Source organism: Aulonocara sp. 'chitande type north' Nkhata Bay, linkage group LG7 (genome assembly GCF_057382095.1).
Source record: "Aulonocara sp. 'chitande type north' Nkhata Bay isolate Kocher_YH1m ecotype deep benthic linkage group LG7, A_spYH_male_GT1.1, whole genome shotgun sequence".
Lineage (NCBI taxonomy): Eukaryota > Metazoa > Chordata > Actinopteri > Cichliformes > Cichlidae > Aulonocara > Aulonocara sp. 'chitande type north' Nkhata Bay.
In genome coordinates, this window is record NC_141350.1 from 51,351,358 (window position 1) to 51,369,761 (window position 18,404).

The 18,404-nt window shown below is 40.2% G+C and overlaps 2 protein-coding genes across 2 annotated transcripts; both read right to left on the reverse strand.

The window, feature by feature from the left end:
• Nucleotides 1–252: 252 nt before the first annotated feature.
• On the reverse strand, nt 253–1,278 carry LOC147326166 (uncharacterized). Its single transcript, XM_086297774.1, has one exon. The coding sequence runs from the start codon at nt 1,276–1,278 to the stop codon at nt 253–255; it is 1,026 nt and encodes a 341-aa protein (XP_086153900.1).
• A 12,362-nt stretch (nt 1,279–13,640) lies between these two features.
• Nucleotides 13,641–17,850, reverse strand: spout1 (SPOUT domain containing methyltransferase 1). The gene is made up of 12 exons (XM_086301186.1): nt 17,735–17,850; nt 17,604–17,643; nt 16,560–16,673; nt 16,323–16,482; nt 16,137–16,226; nt 16,000–16,049; nt 15,725–15,855; nt 15,545–15,617; nt 15,351–15,449; nt 15,133–15,235; nt 14,835–14,982; nt 13,641–14,721 (listed from the first exon to the last, which is right to left on the reverse strand). The coding sequence occupies exons 1-12, from the start codon at nt 17,780–17,782 to the stop codon at nt 14,638–14,640; spliced, it is 1,140 nt and encodes a 379-aa protein (XP_086157312.1). The 5' UTR covers nt 17,783–17,850; the 3' UTR covers nt 13,641–14,637.
• Between the last annotated feature and the right edge of the window lie 554 nt (nt 17,851–18,404).

Below are 18,404 nucleotides of genomic sequence, written 5' to 3' on the forward strand. Positions count from 1 at the left end.
GAGAAAGGGCAAGAGGGGGAGGTATAGGGGTGAGGAGATGAGAAAAGCGGTGGAGGAAGACCAGGCTATGCCGCCTTATGATCCAGTGAGGAAGCAGGAGGGTCCCTCCTCCTGAAAAACCAGAAGTGTTTCTTCTTCTTTTTCAGGCACTGTTCCTGGAGCTCTTTTTTTCTGTAGGATGAGGGTTTTCAGTTCTTCGGTTGTTACTGTAATTTCCTCCTCAAGTTTCTTGCATTTTTTTCTCCAGTTCTTCTAATTGTGCTTGTTTTTCTTCTCCTGTATTTTTTCCAGTTGCTCTTTTTCCTGAAGAAGCTCTTGGTTTTTCTCCAGGGCTTCATCAAGCTGTACTTGCAGCTGCTGTTTCAAGTTGACAGCGTCTTGGAGTTTCCCATAGATCTCCAGACTAACAGCTTGTGCTTGTTGAAGCTGGTAGCTGTTCTGCTTCTTTTCTGTAATCAGTCTTACAATGCGCTGCTGAGCTTGATTAAACATTATTCCCCAGCCCTCATTTATGATGTCCACGTTGGGCTGCTTCTGTTGGTTCACCAGCATTTCCTTGTGCCTTTCTTCCAAGTCTTTATTTCGGCCTTCCAGTTCTCTGTATTCAGTGTCCAGTTGTTTCTTCTCATGAAGCACTTGTGCATTTCTGTGCAGGGCTTCATCAATCTTTACTTGCAAGACATCATTTTGTTTCTTCATGTTGTGAAGTTTGCATTCCATATCTTTCTCCTTTATGTCCTGCTGTTTCTTCTCTTGAAGAAGCTCTTGGTTTTTCTCCAGGGCTTCATCAAGCTGTACTTGCATCTCCTGCTTCTTTTTCTCAGCATCTTGGAGATTCCCATGGAGCTCCTGAGTAACAGCTTGTGCTTGTTGAAGCTGGCAGGACATTGTTCTTAACTTATAGCTGTTCTGCTTCTTTTCTGTCATCAGGCTTGCAATGCGCTGCTGAGCTTGATTAAACATTATTTCCCAGCCCTCATTTATGATGTCCACGTTGGGCTGCTTCTGTTGGTTCATGAGACTTTCCTTGTGCCTTTCTTCCAAGTCTTTATTTCGGCCTTCCAGTTCTCTGTATTTAGTGTCTAATTGTTTATTCTCATGAACCATTTCTGCATTTCTGTGCAGTGTTTCATTAAGCTTTACTTCCAAGACTTGTTGGTTCTTTTGCACATTTTCAGCTGCTGAAATGCGCTGGCCTGAAGTGATCGAGGCAATAACAAGGCAGCAAGGTGAACAAGTCAATTTTGAAGGACTCGACTGGTCAGCAAAGTGTGACATCCTGAGAAGCAATCCTGTCACAACAATGCGCATGTTTGACAAGAGAGTTGAAGCATTATTCAGAGATTTACTCTTATCTCCTGCAGAGCCACTTGGCAAAGTCATTGACTACTTTTACAGAGTTGAGTTTCAGCGCAGAGGAAGCCCACACATACACTGCCTCCTGTGGGTAGAAGGTGCTCCTGTGTTTGAGGAGGATGATGATCAAACTGTTGTGGATTTTATAAACAAATACATCACAGCTCAGCTGCCTGATCCACCTAAACAACCTGAACTGTACAAGAAAGTAACAGAAGTGCAAAAACACAGTAAGAACCACACAAAGACGTGCTTTAGGAGTATAAGCTCCAGGTGCCGTTTTGGTTTTCCCAAACCACCCTGCTATGAGACAATGATCACAAGACCCAGTGAGGATGATGAACTGGAGGTAGAAACGGCAAAGAACAAGCTCAGACCACTGAACCAGCTGCTGAATGAACCTGAAACTGCTTCCAAAAAAAGAGAGCGGGCTATCTGAGTACCTGAAAACTGTCATTGAGAACTCCCATAAGGACAGTGTAAATGAGTGCGATGAAATGAGAGCCGTCATGCAGGCATACTCAAAGAAACGAGAGATCAGTGCACAGGAGTGTGTTGCTCGTGCATGTGGTCTTCACACGAAGCAATGTTCACGTGCTGTAATCTTCATACCAACTGATGATAATCCTGTGAAAATGAGTCGTCCCCTGTCAGTTCTGGACAACACAACACCTGAGTCTTCCAATGTTTGGATGACATCTTTGAATGACAAATACAAAGCCAGACCTGAAACACCAGAGTATGAGGAGATGTGCATGGCAGACTTTGCTGCTACTTGCAGGATTGTCTATGGCCAACAGAAAAAAGGTAAAGATGTTTTGCCCCTTCTCAATGAGATGGGATTTGTGCAAAGGCGCAAAAACGATAAGCCTGCTATCATCAGATTTCACCGCTGCTCACAAGAAAAACATCCAGAGCAATATTCCAGAAGACTGCTTAAACTGTACCTTCCTCATCGTTCAGACCACGAACTGAAAACGCCATCTTTGCCAACCTATCAGGCTTTCTATGGTGCTGGCTGTGTACAGCTGCCAGGTACTGACCGTCTTGAGTACGTGCAACACATTGTCAAAAGAAACAGAAAAATAGGAGAAAAACAGTGAGGAGATCGAGAGCGCTGTTGAGTAATATGAGCAGAACAGAGGTGTGACTGACGAATGGTGTAATCTGGCACCTGAATCAGATCTCGTAAGTTTGCCACTTGTTGAACAAGAAAGAGAGCGAGACAATGAAAATGAACAGGAAGATGTGCCCGACTACAGTCGTCAGGCTGATGCTTCAACAGAAGTCAGAGCCATCAGGGAACCCCCTGCTATTGATCCCACATTGTTACGTCAGATGTTTCAGAATCTGAATAAGAAGCAAGCCTGCATATTTTATGCAGTTAGAGACTGGTGCACTAAAAGAGTCTGTGCTCTAAATCCAGAGCAGCTTTTCTTTTATATTAATGGTGGTGCTGGAACAGGAAAAACACATCTCATCAAATGCATCTACTCAGAAGCATCTAAGATACTGAGCAAAGTGCCCAGATATGCAGATGACGTTGACATATCAAAACCCACTGTCCTGTTAACTGCTTTCACTGGGACTGCAGCATTTAACATTTCTGGAACAACACTGCATTCTCTTCTCAAGCTCCCTAGAAGCTTAAAACCTCCCATTTGGGGACTTGGCAATCAGCTGGATGAAGTCAGATCAGAACTTTTGAATGCTGAAATAATCGTCATTGACGAAGTGTCTATGGTGTCAAGACATCTCTTTGCATATGTAGATGCAAGACTCAAACAGATCAAAGGGACTCTGAGACCCTTTGGAGGCATGTCAGTCATTGCTGTTGGAGACTTCTATCAGCTACCCCCAGTGCGACAGTCTAAACCTCTCTGTGTGCACGGCCCGTCCGAGATCGACCTGTGGCGGGAGCATTTTCAAATGATCACTCTGACTGAGATTATGCGTCAGAAAGATGATGTTGTCTTTGCTAAGATGCTGAACAGAATTCGTGTGAAAGGAAAGTTGGATGAGCTTTGCGAAGCGGATAGAAATTTGTTGTCATAGGCCATAATTGAACCAGCCCTTTGTCCGACTGATGCGTTGCACATCTTTGCAACTAATAAAGAAGTGGATGCACACAACTCTTCAAAACTGGCTCTGCTCCATACTCATGTCATTGACATCCATGCAGATGATTTTAGAAAGGATCCTAGAACTGGCAGAATGGCACTTCAAGACAGACCATTTAAAGGAGGTAAAAACGAGTTACCAGACACACTGAAAGTTGCAGAAGGAGCTTGTGTCATGCTCACCAGAAACATTGACATACAAAATGGTTTGGTTAATGGAGCTTTTGGAAAACTACTTAGAGTAGTTTACTCTGAAAACGACCAACACATCATCAAGCTTGGACTTAAAATGGATAATGAGACATCTGGAAAGAATAACCGCACACCAGCAGACGACATGGTGTACATTGAGAGAGCAGAGGAGAATCTGAAGCAGAAAGGAGTGGTACAAAGACAGTTCCCAGTGAAGCTGGCCTTTGCATGTACAATACATAAGGTACAGGGTATGACAACTACATCAGCTGTTGTCTCTCTTAAGAGCATTTTTGAGCCCGGCATGGCCTACGTAGCTGTCAGTAGAGTGACGTCTCTCAGTGGACTGTATCTTCTTGATATGGAGGAGAAAAAAATATTCACCAACCCAGAAATCACTGCAGCGCTTGAGAACATGAGACAAGCCAACCTTGATGACATGATGCCTCTTCTACACGTGAGACAAACACTCAGCAGGTCAGAAGTTTTCACCATTGTTGATCATAACACAGAGGGACTGCCAGCTCACGTTAATGACATCAAGAGTCACCATGAATTGTGTCTAGCAGATGTTTTGTGCCTAACAGAAACACACCTGCGGGGCTCTTTTGTCGCAGAGAGTCTCCACTTGGAAAATTACAATTTGTTCAAATGCAACAGACACCTGTCCTACACAAACTTTCCCCAGATGGCAAACAGAAGTGGTGGTGGAGTTGCTGTTTATGTGAAAAGTGACATTCAAGTGCATGAAAAACAGTACATCCATAATGTAACTGACCTTGAATTTCTGGCTTTAAAGGTTGAAGCACCAGTCAGTGCTCTGATTGCAGTTGTGTACAGACCTCCAGACTACACTCTGAGGCCATTCCTGAAAAACCTGATAAGCCTATTAGACTCATTAGAGATCATGGACTGTCATCCCATTATAGTTTGTGGTGATTTTAATGAGAATGTTTTATCCAGCGCAAACAAACCAATCCTGGAGCTGTTTGAGTCTAGGGGATACGTACAGGTCATCACTGCCCCTACCACAGAGAAGAACACACTGCTTGACCTAATTTTCATTTCTCAGCCAGAGCGATGTCTCCATTCTGGAGTCATGAAGACCTACCATAGTTACCATGACCCTGTATACTGTGTTTTGTCCTGTGATGATTCTTGATCTAGATCTTTGAATACAGTAAGTAATTTCTATATTTTTGAATGACATAAGATAGTAGAGCGATATTTAAAAGTTGGCTTAAGAAAAAAACACCCTGCATTGCAGGATAATGTTTGAATTCTTTACATAAAATACAATTAAATGAATTAAGTAATGATATCAGTAAAAGATGACAATTTTATTTATTACAGAAAATCTAAAAATCACCTACAGTAATCTATGAATGTCAGAAAAAATCAAATATAGCAGTTTAAAACGAACAGTGTAGGCATATCCTCTCTGCAGCCAGGCTTCAAAATCCTGCCAGGCTGCCCCAGTCTCACTGTGGCTGGGAGGGAGGGAGGGTGGACCAGAGGATTGCCCACACAACAAATAAATGTTCAACAGCTTCTTCGTTGTTTCTGGGAGAACAACACAGACTAAAGGTTTAAAATACCTAATTACAGCAATAATGACAGTTAAGCCGCTTTATGTGTGCCTTTATTTTAAAATACTATTTACAAAAATGTTATTGATTTTGGTTTGTTATAATCTTTAAACTTTATCAAAAGTATATGATTATATTTTTGGACAAATCTTACAATGAAACACACATTTTTATGAGCTTTTATCATGTTTCAGCCAGTGCATTTATCAGGGTGGGTCTGGGTTGATAACTGCACACTTCTGGCCAGAAGTGTTTCAGCAGTGTCACATATGTACTACATATGTGACAACTTGCTTTCGGTTACCAGCTGATACCCTACATTTGTATAGACATTGGATCTTGTGAGGCTGGGGAGTTGAGTGGAGTGGGTAGGTGGGAGTTGAGTGGGGGGGTGCGGTGGGAGGTTTTTGGGGGGGGGGGGTTGTTTGTTTTTTTAAGAGAGACACAGTCCTCCTGTGTCTTCTTCAAGCTTAAAAGCGTAAAATCCAACAGTGTGAAGCACACAGCAGCCAGAAACTGTAATGCCACAGATCAGAGAGGCTTCATCATCACCATCTTCACCATACGATCAGAGCGTGAGACTTCACATCTGGAGCACAGGAGAGATTCTGTGATAAGTCTTCCTTCTAGCTTGTTCCACAAGCAGTCGGTGAAATAAAGGGTTAATGACATTATTTCCATGAAAACATGTATTCATTCTTGTGTTTAAATTGTGTTTTCACTTGACCTTAGGAGTGTTATTTTGAGTGTATTTTAATGTCTGTACTCAGGTGTTTCCCTCTGTGATCCATCCCCTTCAGAGCTGAGACACTCAGGACTGAACAGACTGCACAGTTTCTGTGACTGAGCCTTCTTTGAAACCACACATGATAGAAGGGCTTTATATTTGCAGCAGCACTACTACAGGTATTCAGTTTATTACAGGGTGTGTTTGTTTCTTAGGACCAGCTCTAAGTGCACACTACCTAACATATACACCTTTCTGTTTATTACAAACCAACTACTCTGGATCATATGGCCAGTTGTCAGGAATGTTGCTGCAGGAAAACATCCCTGGAGATCACCATCATTGTCAGACTGACTGTGCCTCCTCTGTGCAGTGTCAAGATTCTCCCTAAATGATTCTGTAAGTTAACATTTTCATTATTGTATTCCCTTTGACAAGACAACTATCACTGATATTCACATTTACAACTACATATGTTCCTGTTTTCTGCTCTTCTTTTAAATGGACATAATGACTGCCTCACTCTGATCAACAGGCTAAAGGATTGTTTTCATTGTTAGAGCTCTGTACAATGTATGCTTATTTAATATTTCATCACAGAGCAAACCTTTATTTATTTATTTAACATATTTTTATTTTGTTTTAATGTTGAATTAACTGTGGGGATTTTTTTAAGTGGACACTCGGGATGTCATATGACCAGAAATGTGATAACTGGAATTCAACAGTATGGGAAAAAAAATCTGCTAAGAACAAAACACACACAAACCCCCCGAGAGAACTCAAATTCATTCCATGTAATCCAATCTAAAACATTTTAAACTGCTGAACAGCAACACAAACAGTGTTAAAAAACAGTGTAAACAGAATGATTATGATGAGTTTGTACCAAAGTTTCAGGTCACATGGCACACCTAGTGTTTAGTGTGGGGTATCAGCTGGTAAGTTTAGGTTTTTTTCATATTTGTGTCCTTAGAGTTCAGATAGATAAAGCCTTGTGTATAATAATTAGTCATAAACACAACTCAAAGTCAGGGACTAACTAAATTTGGGACTTTGTGTCTGAGCCCAGGTTAAAACAATGTGTAAAAAAGCATTTAGTGGCATGGCTGAACAATGCTGTAAACTAATGATACTTATTTATCCATGTTCACAAAAAGGACTAATGTGTTTATTTGATTATTTGTATGTGTTAAACTGTGTCACCACCTTAGGCTTTCATTTGAATTTACTCAAAAATCTCTATACAGTTCTCTTTTACAACTGTGTGGACTCTGTTTACATTAAAACACAAAAAAGAATGAGTAATAAAAAGATGTGTAGACAGATCAGTAGACCAATAGAAACAGCTGTTCAGCCATGTTCTAAGAAACCAACACAATTTAAAGGTTCAGGATTGTGGTTTTAAAAGTTGAATTTTCATGTATTTCATATGTTGCTTAACATTTTTTTATTTAGTTATTTAATTTAGTTATTTTTATTTATTCTACTAGTCCTTTTCAGAAAGAAGCTGTAAAATATGACTTAAGATTTTTATGTTATGACATACAAAACAAATTGATGTATATAATACTATTAAACATAATATACACAATATGTCTGAAAAACATTATGCTGTATATTAAAGTTTGTATTTTCTCCAGAATGTTTGTTCATCTTTTAAGTTCATTTCAACAAATTTGTTTTTACATTTATTTTTAATAAGTTATTATTTTATGAATTGGAGATTTATAATACATAATTCCACTCTTTAAGTGATTAGAAGAATATAAACTTTTAATATTAATTCAGAAGTTTTCTGACTCTAAATTTTCTTTTGTCAATACTCATCTTTTTCTAATTTACATTTTAAACATGTTCAGCTATTTTCCAAATTCTTCCTTTGTGTAAACGTCAGCTTTTAGCAGTTCAGCACTTTTGTTTTCAGGTTAAAAATTCAGTTTTTTTTTTCATTTTTAACTTAATTTCATCAATTAATTCATTTCAGCGCATACATTCAGATTTGAGCATTCACACTGCAGTTTCTTCAGAAAATGCACTTTCTAGTTATTATTATATTTTATATATATATTTAAACTCTTATCTGTCCGTCTATCTCCTTCAACACCATTCAACTTAGAAAAACCATTCAGCTACCGTTAGATTCCTCTTCTTTTGGACATTACTGCTTCTATTTTTGTCATTTTTAACTTTTGTATTTTTTAAATTATTCAACTTTATTCAACAAAAATTTATAACGTATTTCAATGGGGAGACCCTTCAAAATCTCATTCAACTTACTCTTATTTCAACTACTTCCACATACGTTGACCTAGAGCCACCATTTAAACTTTAAAATGAAGCCAAGACATTCAACTTGTATTTATCTTTTCAATATCTATTATACTTTTTCTTCAGCCCCAGTTTAAGTTTCATGCTTTTTTTCACCCGTTTCAGAGTTTATAATGGGTGTGTATGGGACGGAATGTTGGAGGTTAGAGTGAGACAGCTCAACTGCTAGAGTGGGAGCAGGGGGAATTTTTATCTTGAAATCTTCTCTTTAAACTGCTGCTGTGTCCACATTGTTGGCTCTACAGGTATGATTTTGCCCTCAAAACGTAGCCACTGCTGTCCTCTTTCATCCAATGTTGTTATTATTGTAGTATATATTATGGTTCTTTCATAAATGTCACCAATGCACAGCCACCTCCCTCCAACTCTTCCATAGAGTCCAATGTTAAAATAGATCCCAAAATTTTTCTGAAAATCAGAAGTACAGGCTGTCTTTACACTGTCACCACATCCATATAATAAACTCCAAAGGCATGAAAATCTTAAAATCTTATGTTTCAACTGCTGCTGTGTGCACAGTGTTTGCTCTACAGCCACCATTTTACCCTCAAAACGTAGCCATCGTTGTTGTCTTTCCAACAGTGTGTATTTCAAAGCTCAGCGATGTAAACTTTTTGAACTGTGTGGATCCAAGTGGAGAGATAACCCTCTAACTGACCCATAGACATACATTGTATGTTCAGTCAGGAGTTTGTTTCAACAGCAGGAAAGACCCCACTTTTTTAATTGCTCCTGTAGCCAAATGTTTGACAGCAGGAACATGAAGAACACACTGTTGTATGGAACAAATCCTCAGGACACCATTTGAAAATGATTTTGATGGGAGTTAGGGTCTTGGATTTAGAAGCAGTTGTTCAACAGGTGCACCGAAGCAGATTTGACAGGGTTTTGCCACAGAGTAATAGTAAGTCAGTAGTTAGACCTGGACAACTGATTGGTGGATTTGTTTTCAGCAAACAGGTGGTTCAGATCTGGGCATTTGGAGTCAGTTGATGACTTTTAGAATCATCTTTTCTGACTAGATCATTAAAACCTACAGCTAGTGATGGCCAAATGAAGTTTTCTGAAGCACTGAAGCTTGTATTGAAAAACGGTTCATTACTCAACACAGTGCTCTCTGGTGGCATCTGGTGGCCAAAAATATGAAGAGCAGCTTGAATCCCCACCAAGAAATTTTGTTCCACTCTGCCATGGCCAAACCTGTTCCTTTTCGTGGAGATAATTTCTCCTGCCTTAAGGAAAATCCCTTCACATGGAACAGAAGAGCCTGGAGTGCATAAAAACTGGTAGTTATATAGTCTACCTGGGCCCCACAAACTATCAGCTAGAGAATAAATCAATTAAATTGCTGCACATTTTGCAAACTAACAGTTTAAGATTATTTAAAAAATAAAATATATCTTTTTATAACATTAAATGTAAAGAGTCATTTTAAGTTTTCCCCGTTTCCAGATAAAATAAACACTCACAAAACAAAGGCAAACAACAAGAACACAAAGCTGGAAAACCCACCTGATTGACCAAAATCAACTCAATATACTCCCACACGACAGAAACTCCTCTAGTCCTCGCTGGCTCCAAATCTCTCAGTAGAAATATCAGTGGTTTGCTATCTGCCACTGATGAACCTTTTCTTCAAACCTAAGGCTCGTTGCTCAATTGCACGGTTGTCAGGCATTCTTATGTCTCGGTCTTTTAGTGGCAGGGCAATGCTGTAGTGCCAATCCCCCAAAGTCACCGTCTTGCTGGCCAATTCCAGGAACTTCAAGTCTTCCTTTGACAGCCCCATCTGTTCATCATTGCTGCTCTCAGGAAAATCCATCTTGAACTGCTGTTTCCATAGCTTGTCCAGTATGACAGCAGAAACTCTGTTGGCGGTAACTGTTGCCAAACATCCTGGCCTTCCACAGCATTCTCGATTAAGTGGCCCATTCACAGTCCAGCCGAGCACAGTCCTAATGGCAAAGGGTCCATCACCTACACTCCGGATGACCTCCAAAGGTTCTAGAGCTCTGGGCATATTCATGCCAATCAAAAGCTCAACATTGGCCTTAATTTCTGGCAAATGAACGTGCTTCAAATGTGGCCAGTCATCCAGGTCCTGTTGATTTGGGATGTTACCAGTATCTACAGGCATTTTATGCTGAGTGAAGAGGTTAGGCATATCACAGTACATGTCACTGTCCAATCCAGCAACTTCAAGTTCAGGTACAATGAAACTGTCCACCACTTTCTCCTGTCCCATGGTGCGCAGGAGAATCTTTGTCTTCCTCCCAGCAATATTCAGCTTGTCCATAAGACCCACTGTACAAAAGGATGCTGAACTCCCATGGTCCAGAAAGGCATACGTTTCCACTATTCTTTGACCTCTCTTTGATTTTACTTTAACTGGCACAATGGCAAGCTTACAGTCCTGTTCACCAGCCCCAGTAAGACCACTAGTCTGGATCGTAACAGGAATGTTATCTGCCTCATTATTAGGTTTGACTTCATTCTTCTCTTTGTGGTGGATATGGAGTATACTTGCATGTCGGAGGCCACAGATTTTACATGAAAGGCGTTTTCTGCATTCTTTGCTTATGTGCCCAGTACACAAACAGCCAAAACAAATGCGGTTCTTTTTAAGAAAAGAAATCTTCTCATCATGAGGTTTCTTATCAAGCAGAGCACATGACTCCAGTGTGTGTCCGCCTTTGCAGAAAAAACAAGCCTTCACAGTGCTGTGACAATCTTGAGCCTCTGATTCTGTCTCTCGACGTCAGAGACTGTTGTGGCAAAGCTACTTCCTTTAGCTTTTAGATGTGGAGAACATTTCCCTCCATTGCTGCCCTTGGCTGCTAGATGTGTTGCTGGAACGTCACATAGATTTCCAAAGATGGGATCTGTTACAATTTTAACTTGACGCTCAAGGAAGGAAACAATGTCAATGAATGCGGCTCTGCGATGTTGCCTCTCCTGAATGTCATATGCTACTGTTCGCCATTTGTCTTTTAACTTATATGGCAGTCTTCTAATCACAGCAAGCATATTGGCAGGTGTATTTAATTCAGAGAGATCATTAATCTCTTCCATTGCATTGCAGCATCCACGTAAGAACAAACAATATGCCTGAAGAGCTTTTCCATCTTCCGATCTAATCAGTGGCCATGAGTGAACTTTGTTCAAATAGGCAGATGCAATCACATGTCCATTCCCAAAGTGCTCATACAGCAGAGTCTTTGCCTTTACATATCCAGCACTTCCAGACATATGTTGGCAGCTTTTAACAAGTTCATTGGGCTGCCCCTTGGTGTACTGTGCAAGATAATGCAGGCAGTCACCAGCATCGCCAGTCTTTGCTTCTATGACCTGTTCAAACGAGCGCATAAAGGCCTGAAAATGTAAAGGGTCACCATCAAAGGTTTGAATCTCCCTTTTGGGCAGTGAAGAAAGACTTTGCTGATGGACCAACATACAAGTTAATTCATTTTGTTTTTCCATAATGGACAACAGATTTTCATTGGCTACTGGAAGAGCAGCTTGTAGCTTAGGCAAAGGTGGAATTGATCCAAAAGCATCAGAAGGCCCCATAAAAGCTGGTGCAGGCCTTTCCCTTTTGATATTCTGTTGCACTGTTTTTACTTGAAGCTCTGCATTCCCAGTGATTGCATTTCCTTTTGTAAGCGTCTGAGGAACAAAAGTCTCTGCATCCGCATTAAGAATTTCAAGGCTGTTTCCCTTTGTTTTAAAATATGATTCCATTCCATTAGATTTCCGTGAAGCGACGCTCCGCATAGCGGATCCAGTTCTCAGCACGTTCACCTTTGCAACAGTTGCAGCTATATCTGCTTCAAGCTGAAGTTGTTCTTTCTTTCTCCTCAATTGTTCCTCTTGTTCTTCAAGAGAGTGTTTTTCTTTCAGCATATGTTGACGTGCGAGCAAGGCGGCCATTTCAGCTTCTGCCCTGAGACATGCAGATGAAGTAGATGATACTCTTGAGCTTGACCTACTGCCTTGATTTGACACACTGTCGGATGGCAACACGTCATCATTAACATCATTCTGAGGATTAAGAGATAATTGTGGTTCTTTTCCAGTGTGCTCTCGAACCTCCACTTCTCCTCCCAGGGAAGTTTCCTGTGACTGTGCCTTGTCAGATGATGGCCTCCCTGAATGTTTATCAGTTTCAGAAAGCCATATGTTAACATCCTCCATAAACCCTTTATTGTATTTAGAGATGCTTGAGAACCATGTATTTTGTTTATCTTTCTCATCAAATGAGATTAGAGAAAGTAAAGATTCATGCAATGCCCTGGCATCCTTAAACAGGTGTGTTAACTCATCAAACTGTTTTTTGACTTGTGAATGATTTTTATCATCTTTCATTAGCTCTTTAAGAGACATAATAACACTTTTCATTTTGTTTACATGCCTTTTCCGATCTGTTTGGATGGTTTCAATTTTGTTTGCAAGAGCTTTCTCAGTGAGGGAAGTTATTCTTTTATCCTTTTCAGTTTTTCCAACAACAGATGCAGCCTGTGATCCACTCATTTTAAGCATTCAACATAAGCAGCATGCCAAAATCCAAAACAAAGGCAACAGCAATTCCTTCAAACTCAGTTGAACGCCTGCAGAGCCACAACTCACACACACCAAATCCAACAGCAAACGTAGCGGTGGGCGTGTCACAAAAACATCTTCGTATGGTCAGAATCCAAACTGCGTTCAAACAAACAATACGCAGCACAAACAAACAATACGCAGCACAAAAACACAGTTTACATACCACCGTCGTCTTCTCCTTATCTGTCGGTCTAGCCGCTTTTACGGGTGTAGTGGCGGCGGTGTGTGGGCTCGCATCGGCGTTTATTCAGCGCTGATTGCGGGACGGTCCATTGCCGTCGCACTTTTTGCTGACAAATGTTGGCGACTTTCAAGCCTTTGAGTCGCCGAGCAGCTGAATAGGGGAATAATGTTGACGCGCCCGCTGTTTAAAACGTTAGTCAAAGTTCCAAGTTAAAACTCCTTTATTTGTTATCAAATCCTTAAAATCCGTAGAAAAACAGTGATCAAAAACATTCCAAGCTTGAGCGGTCAGCAAAAGTCGACTTCCCCCATCACCCACTCATTCACAAAATTTCCCTCGGGCTGTGAACAGGTGATATAGCAATCACTATTACAGACACCACGTGACCCAAAGCTACGCCTATCCATAACACTGTTCTTTTGGAGGCGATGGAGGTCCGTTATAGTCATTTGTACCTTGCTCAGGAGTACCTCAGGATAGCCGTTCAGTGGATTCGAACCTCCAACTTTCAATCATGGGGTGACCACTCTACCTACTGAACTAACCCTGCCCCCGGAATTGTGTCCACCCCCAGTGGACCCACTAATTGTGTGGCATTTAAACCTTTTTAACTCAATGTCACGCTACATGCAGCTTTAGTTCAATTCATCCACAGTATGCATCGCAGTCGTGGTATGGATACGTTTTTCGATCTTTGGCCTGGACCAGATAAAGTCAACTTTCAGTTTCATTCAGGTCCCATTTTTAAAACTGTTATAATAAACTTGTAAGTAGAAATATTTTACTACAGGAACATCACGCTCAGTTTACATTGTTGGGTGTATATAGCCTGCTTTGATATCAAGTATGTCGAACCAGCGAAAGATGTTTAAACAACATGTTTTAAAGACACATTTAATCCCATTTAATATTGAAATTTGTGCAAGTTTAAAAAGAAAATGTCATTTTCTTTACTACACAATAAAAACAAATTTTTCTGTAGTAAAAACCACAAATCTGTCAGCACATAAATGTGGTAAATTACAGAAATGGGCCTGCTAGTTCACTGCCTAAAAAAAATCTCCCCCAGTGGACCCACTGTAAATAAATACAAAATTCTATATAGAGAGGTTTTTCACTATGGTTTAATAACTATTGGTTGTCTGTTACTTAATTATTTAGGAGTAGTGTGAATTGCAATGTTGGAGGTCTATATCATTAGGAAACCCTTTAAAATCTATGAAAATACAGTTGAAAGTTCAAAATCTGTTAATAAACAGTTTGTTCCCATTTGTTTGTCCATGATGGTCTCTGCACTGTTTTTCATGAAATAGATTTGTACTGCTGACACAAAACACACCAGTTCATGCATCTGAATAGTATTTATGGTTCAATATGTGCAATTTCTTGAAGCAACGGGGATAATAAACATCAGACAACATTAGCAGATCTATTGCTGACTGCATTCAATGCAAAAATTGGGTGAAATATTCTTACAGAAGGCAATGCTAAATGCTCCAGATCTGGACATTAAAACATTTTTGTGTTATTGTATCCTCAACTCTCTAATGAAGCACTACTGCTGGAAACGGCAGCTGTGATCTTCGGCCGCAGGGCCGCCATGGAAATTAAGATGGCCTCCTGGTGACAGGAAGAAGGAAACAAATAAAAACACAGTCAAGCTGCAAAAGTGTTTATTATGGTTTATAATTTGAAAAATGCTTTTCAAACAAATTTTGAATAACTGGTCTCACCTCGGTACGAATGGTCCTGCTGCCCTGACCGGGGCAAGTGTTGAGGTAAAGGTCAAATAAAACACTGGGGTCAGTTACATCCAGCTTTTGGTCGGCATCTAAACTGGCCTCCAATCCCTGAAGACCTCCAAAAACGACCAAGAGATGTCTGCACAGTTAAAAAATAAATAAATAAAACAACCTCCGAGAGGATGTATTCAGAGACACTTGTTCTACCGCCCTAATGCTTACCAAATTTAACATATTCTGAATGTTAAGTTTGCACGCTAACGGTTAAAGGCCGCTTCAAGCAACTTACTTGAATGGCGTCAGTGATGCCTGGTCCGCATTGCTGCCTCTTTCTGATGTACCAATAGTCAAATCATATCCTCCTTTAAAGGGGCTTTCAGTAAAAACTGCACCTGCAGGAACGGGAAATAGACAAGAGTGTGGATAAAGCAGTGGTTGGCAGTAGTCGTTGACACAGACTGCAAATGAATGCAAAGCACAATGTTGAGAGTTAAATGGGAAACCTACTGAGACAAGATGCCAGACGAACACTGTAGCCCCAATAATAACCACCTTCAGTCCTGGGCACGTGAGGAGCCACGACAACACCTTTATATGCTTTGCCTTCTGCAGACAGTTTCACAGATAGATGGACCCAAACTTAACTGATGTGCTAAAAAAAAAATAAAAAAGAACCTTGAGATTCTGGTGAAGAAAAGTACCTGGATTTTGTGTCTTGCTGAGCCGTACTGTGACTCGTAGTCCAGGCTGCAGCTGCTTATCAATCTGAACTTCCTGTGGGACCAGGAAAGTGAACATCGTTCAGTTTATATTCTTAGATAATTACCAATAAATAAAGAGTACACTAACAACAGCTGTGCTCCCAGTGCAGAATAGCTCACCTTTCTCATTCCACAGTCGACAAACGACCCTTTATTGTGTTTGGTAGGCCTGTCGACCACGACGCCTTCCCTGTAGTCAGATTCCTCGTCTATCCTCATGTGGTGAGGACTGTCTAGAGGGTTAAGCAAACCTACCAGAGAGAGAGGGAGAAAAAGATTCCTGATTGATGATCATGAAAATCATGAAATATTTCACACCGTATTTAATTTCAGACTCATCACAAGAACAGCTGTTTATCAGGTTGTTGTTTTTCTTCCATTTGTTACTAAGTTACCTGCGTACTGTAAATCTTGATGCTTTGGGAAGAAGGCCTTGCGCAGATATCTGATGGAGAAGAAAAGCTGGACTATCAAAAGAGATAAAATGTACTGATCAAATCAATAATGGTGATCTGATTTTCTCCAAACTTACTGTGGACATTCTAGATACTGAAGTATTCTGGCAAGTTGAATGCAACCGTGTCCCCTCTTCCCAACACCGCTAAACTCGCCCTCCACACTCCTGTGAAACACAAACAAAAAGCAAACTCCTTTCCATTAGCTGTCATGTGGGTCAAGGCATATTTAATCTGCAAGTGGGCACTCTATGAAAACGTACTTGACATCTTCCCCTCGTTCATCAAACACTACGATCTCATCAACAGAGAAAACAACGCAGGCGCGGGCGATCTGTCCGGCCAGGTACGTGCGAAGTTCAGGAGACTGAGCATTATCCAGGATAGACCCCGGCAGAGCCAGACTCACCGTGTAAGCCCGACCTGAGAGAAAAACAGATTAGTAATTATAGCACTCATCACCTATTACATAGGAAAAATCAACAGTATAATGTTGTTACCTTTTTTGCTCTGGCTCAGTTCAGTTTCTGCTTTCTCAGCAGCCTCTTGCTGTTTCTGTTTTTCTAGTCGACTGATCAGCTTGGCCTCTTTCCTTTGCTTCTTAGCCTCCTTTACTGGTATTCAGGAAGAATCATTGACATTTACAAAAAAAAAAAGAGCTCATTTCTAAATAATCACTGTGAATACCTAAATCTTAATTATCTGGACAGAAGTACTGGGCCACCTATAGGTTACATTTACATGACCTACTTGGTCATGGAAGCTCCCAGCACAGTGCTTACGCTGATGTTAATGGTTTGAAACTTTACAGTTACTTGGTCAGTGGTGTTGTTTTACACAGTATGCACCTCAGCACCTGGTGACCCCACTCTGTAGCTTTAAAAGTGAGTTGCTGTGGTTCCTAAATGCTCCCACTTTGCAATAACACCACTCACAGCTGACCCTCTAGGAGGGAAGAGATCTAGGAAGTCTTTAAAACATCCTGTTCTTTCACAAATGTTTGCAAAAACGGGTTGGTTATTTACACTTTTGGCAATGGTGCTGAATAAATGGCCCAACAGTTTTGTCCATAATGTATATATAAATACAGAATATATGTTTCCACTATAATTGTATATTGTAAAACAAAGTATTTTGATTAATAGTTAAGACGAACATGCTACATTTTATATTGTGTTTTAATAAACTCCCTCTTCCGGTTTTCGACTGCTGAGCAGACTTACATTGTTATGTGCTTTTTTTTTATCAATAAAGAAATCTACATTAAGCATGTTGTCAATACATGACAAACCTTAAAATGGATATGCACATTAATTCTCACAAAAATAAAGTTTTTTCTTTCTTTCTTTTTCTGTTTTAATGTCCAAAACAGCCGTATAGTATTGGCAGGGATGCAGCTAAAAAAATGCAGCAACCCCGGTTCGAATCCGGGTCACGGCATTGTGAAACAATGTCACGGCAGATGAGTTTCTTTTCGACTATGTAAGAAAAATATGTGGCTAAAAACCTGTTAGCTACATGCAGCTAGTTAGCTGTTTACTCACTTTCCGCTTTCCTTTTCTTCCAGTCCACCTTCTCGACTGGCTGCAAACACGAACAAAGGACAGAAAAGGGGTGTAAATAAAGACACGCATCAGTGGTTTTGTTTGTTTTAAGTGTCAAACAGTAACAATACCTGAGAAGACCCAAGATTGGGTCGCTTCACTGCAAAGCTAGAAGACATATTCAAGCGTCGATGTACCAACACGTGAACAGTCTTTACTTCCAGGTCATGTTCTGCGTTGCCCGCAAAGCACTTCCGGGAAGTTAACCACGTGACGATCCAGTTGTGCTTCTCATGCTACAGTCACTGCCTACAACCGCCTTAATTTTGACCTTATATAAATTATTATAAAACACCACTCTCTGTACAAATAATATATATTTTAAAAATATATAAAACATTTAAAATGATAAAATATTAGATCATTTCCCGTGGGGGTAAAAAAGTAAAAATTTACATCCATAAATTTGTAATTCTTAGCAACTAATGGTGTCTTAAATTTGACTGATTCTAGCTATTTAAATAAGCTGTTATTAAAACTGCTATTAAATATAAACTGGATCAAAAAGCATCTCAGAAATCTCATATCTTCATTTGGAGCTACATTATTCAGAAATTCCCAATTAACCTCTCCACTTTCCATAAACAAGTACTTTTCCCCCTTTATAAGTCAGCTGTTCAACAACGTTAGTTAATTTTGCAGGTACAGAGCGTTCCGAAACAGATACAACATACCAATAATCCCAGAGGAGATCCGTATTGATTTTGATGCCAAGTCATCTGGTTTGTCACTGTTTGTTGG

Coding starts and splice junctions, on each gene's coding strand:
- LOC147326166 (XM_086297774.1), bottom strand. CDS start 1,278: ATGTCACACTTTGCTGACCAGTCGAGTCCTTCAAAATTGACTTGTTCA.
- spout1 (XM_086301186.1), bottom strand. CDS start 17,782: ATGTCTTCTAGCTTTGCAGTGAAGCGACCCAATCTTGGGTCTTCTCAG. Junction 15,856..15,999: donor TCAAGATTTACAGTACGCAG/GTAACTTAGTAA, acceptor TCTCTCTGGTAG/GTTTGCTTAACCCTCTAGAC. Junction 14,722..14,834: donor GCAGGACCATTCGTACCGAG/GTGAGACCAGTT, acceptor TCCTGTCACCAG/GAGGCCATCTTAATTTCCAT.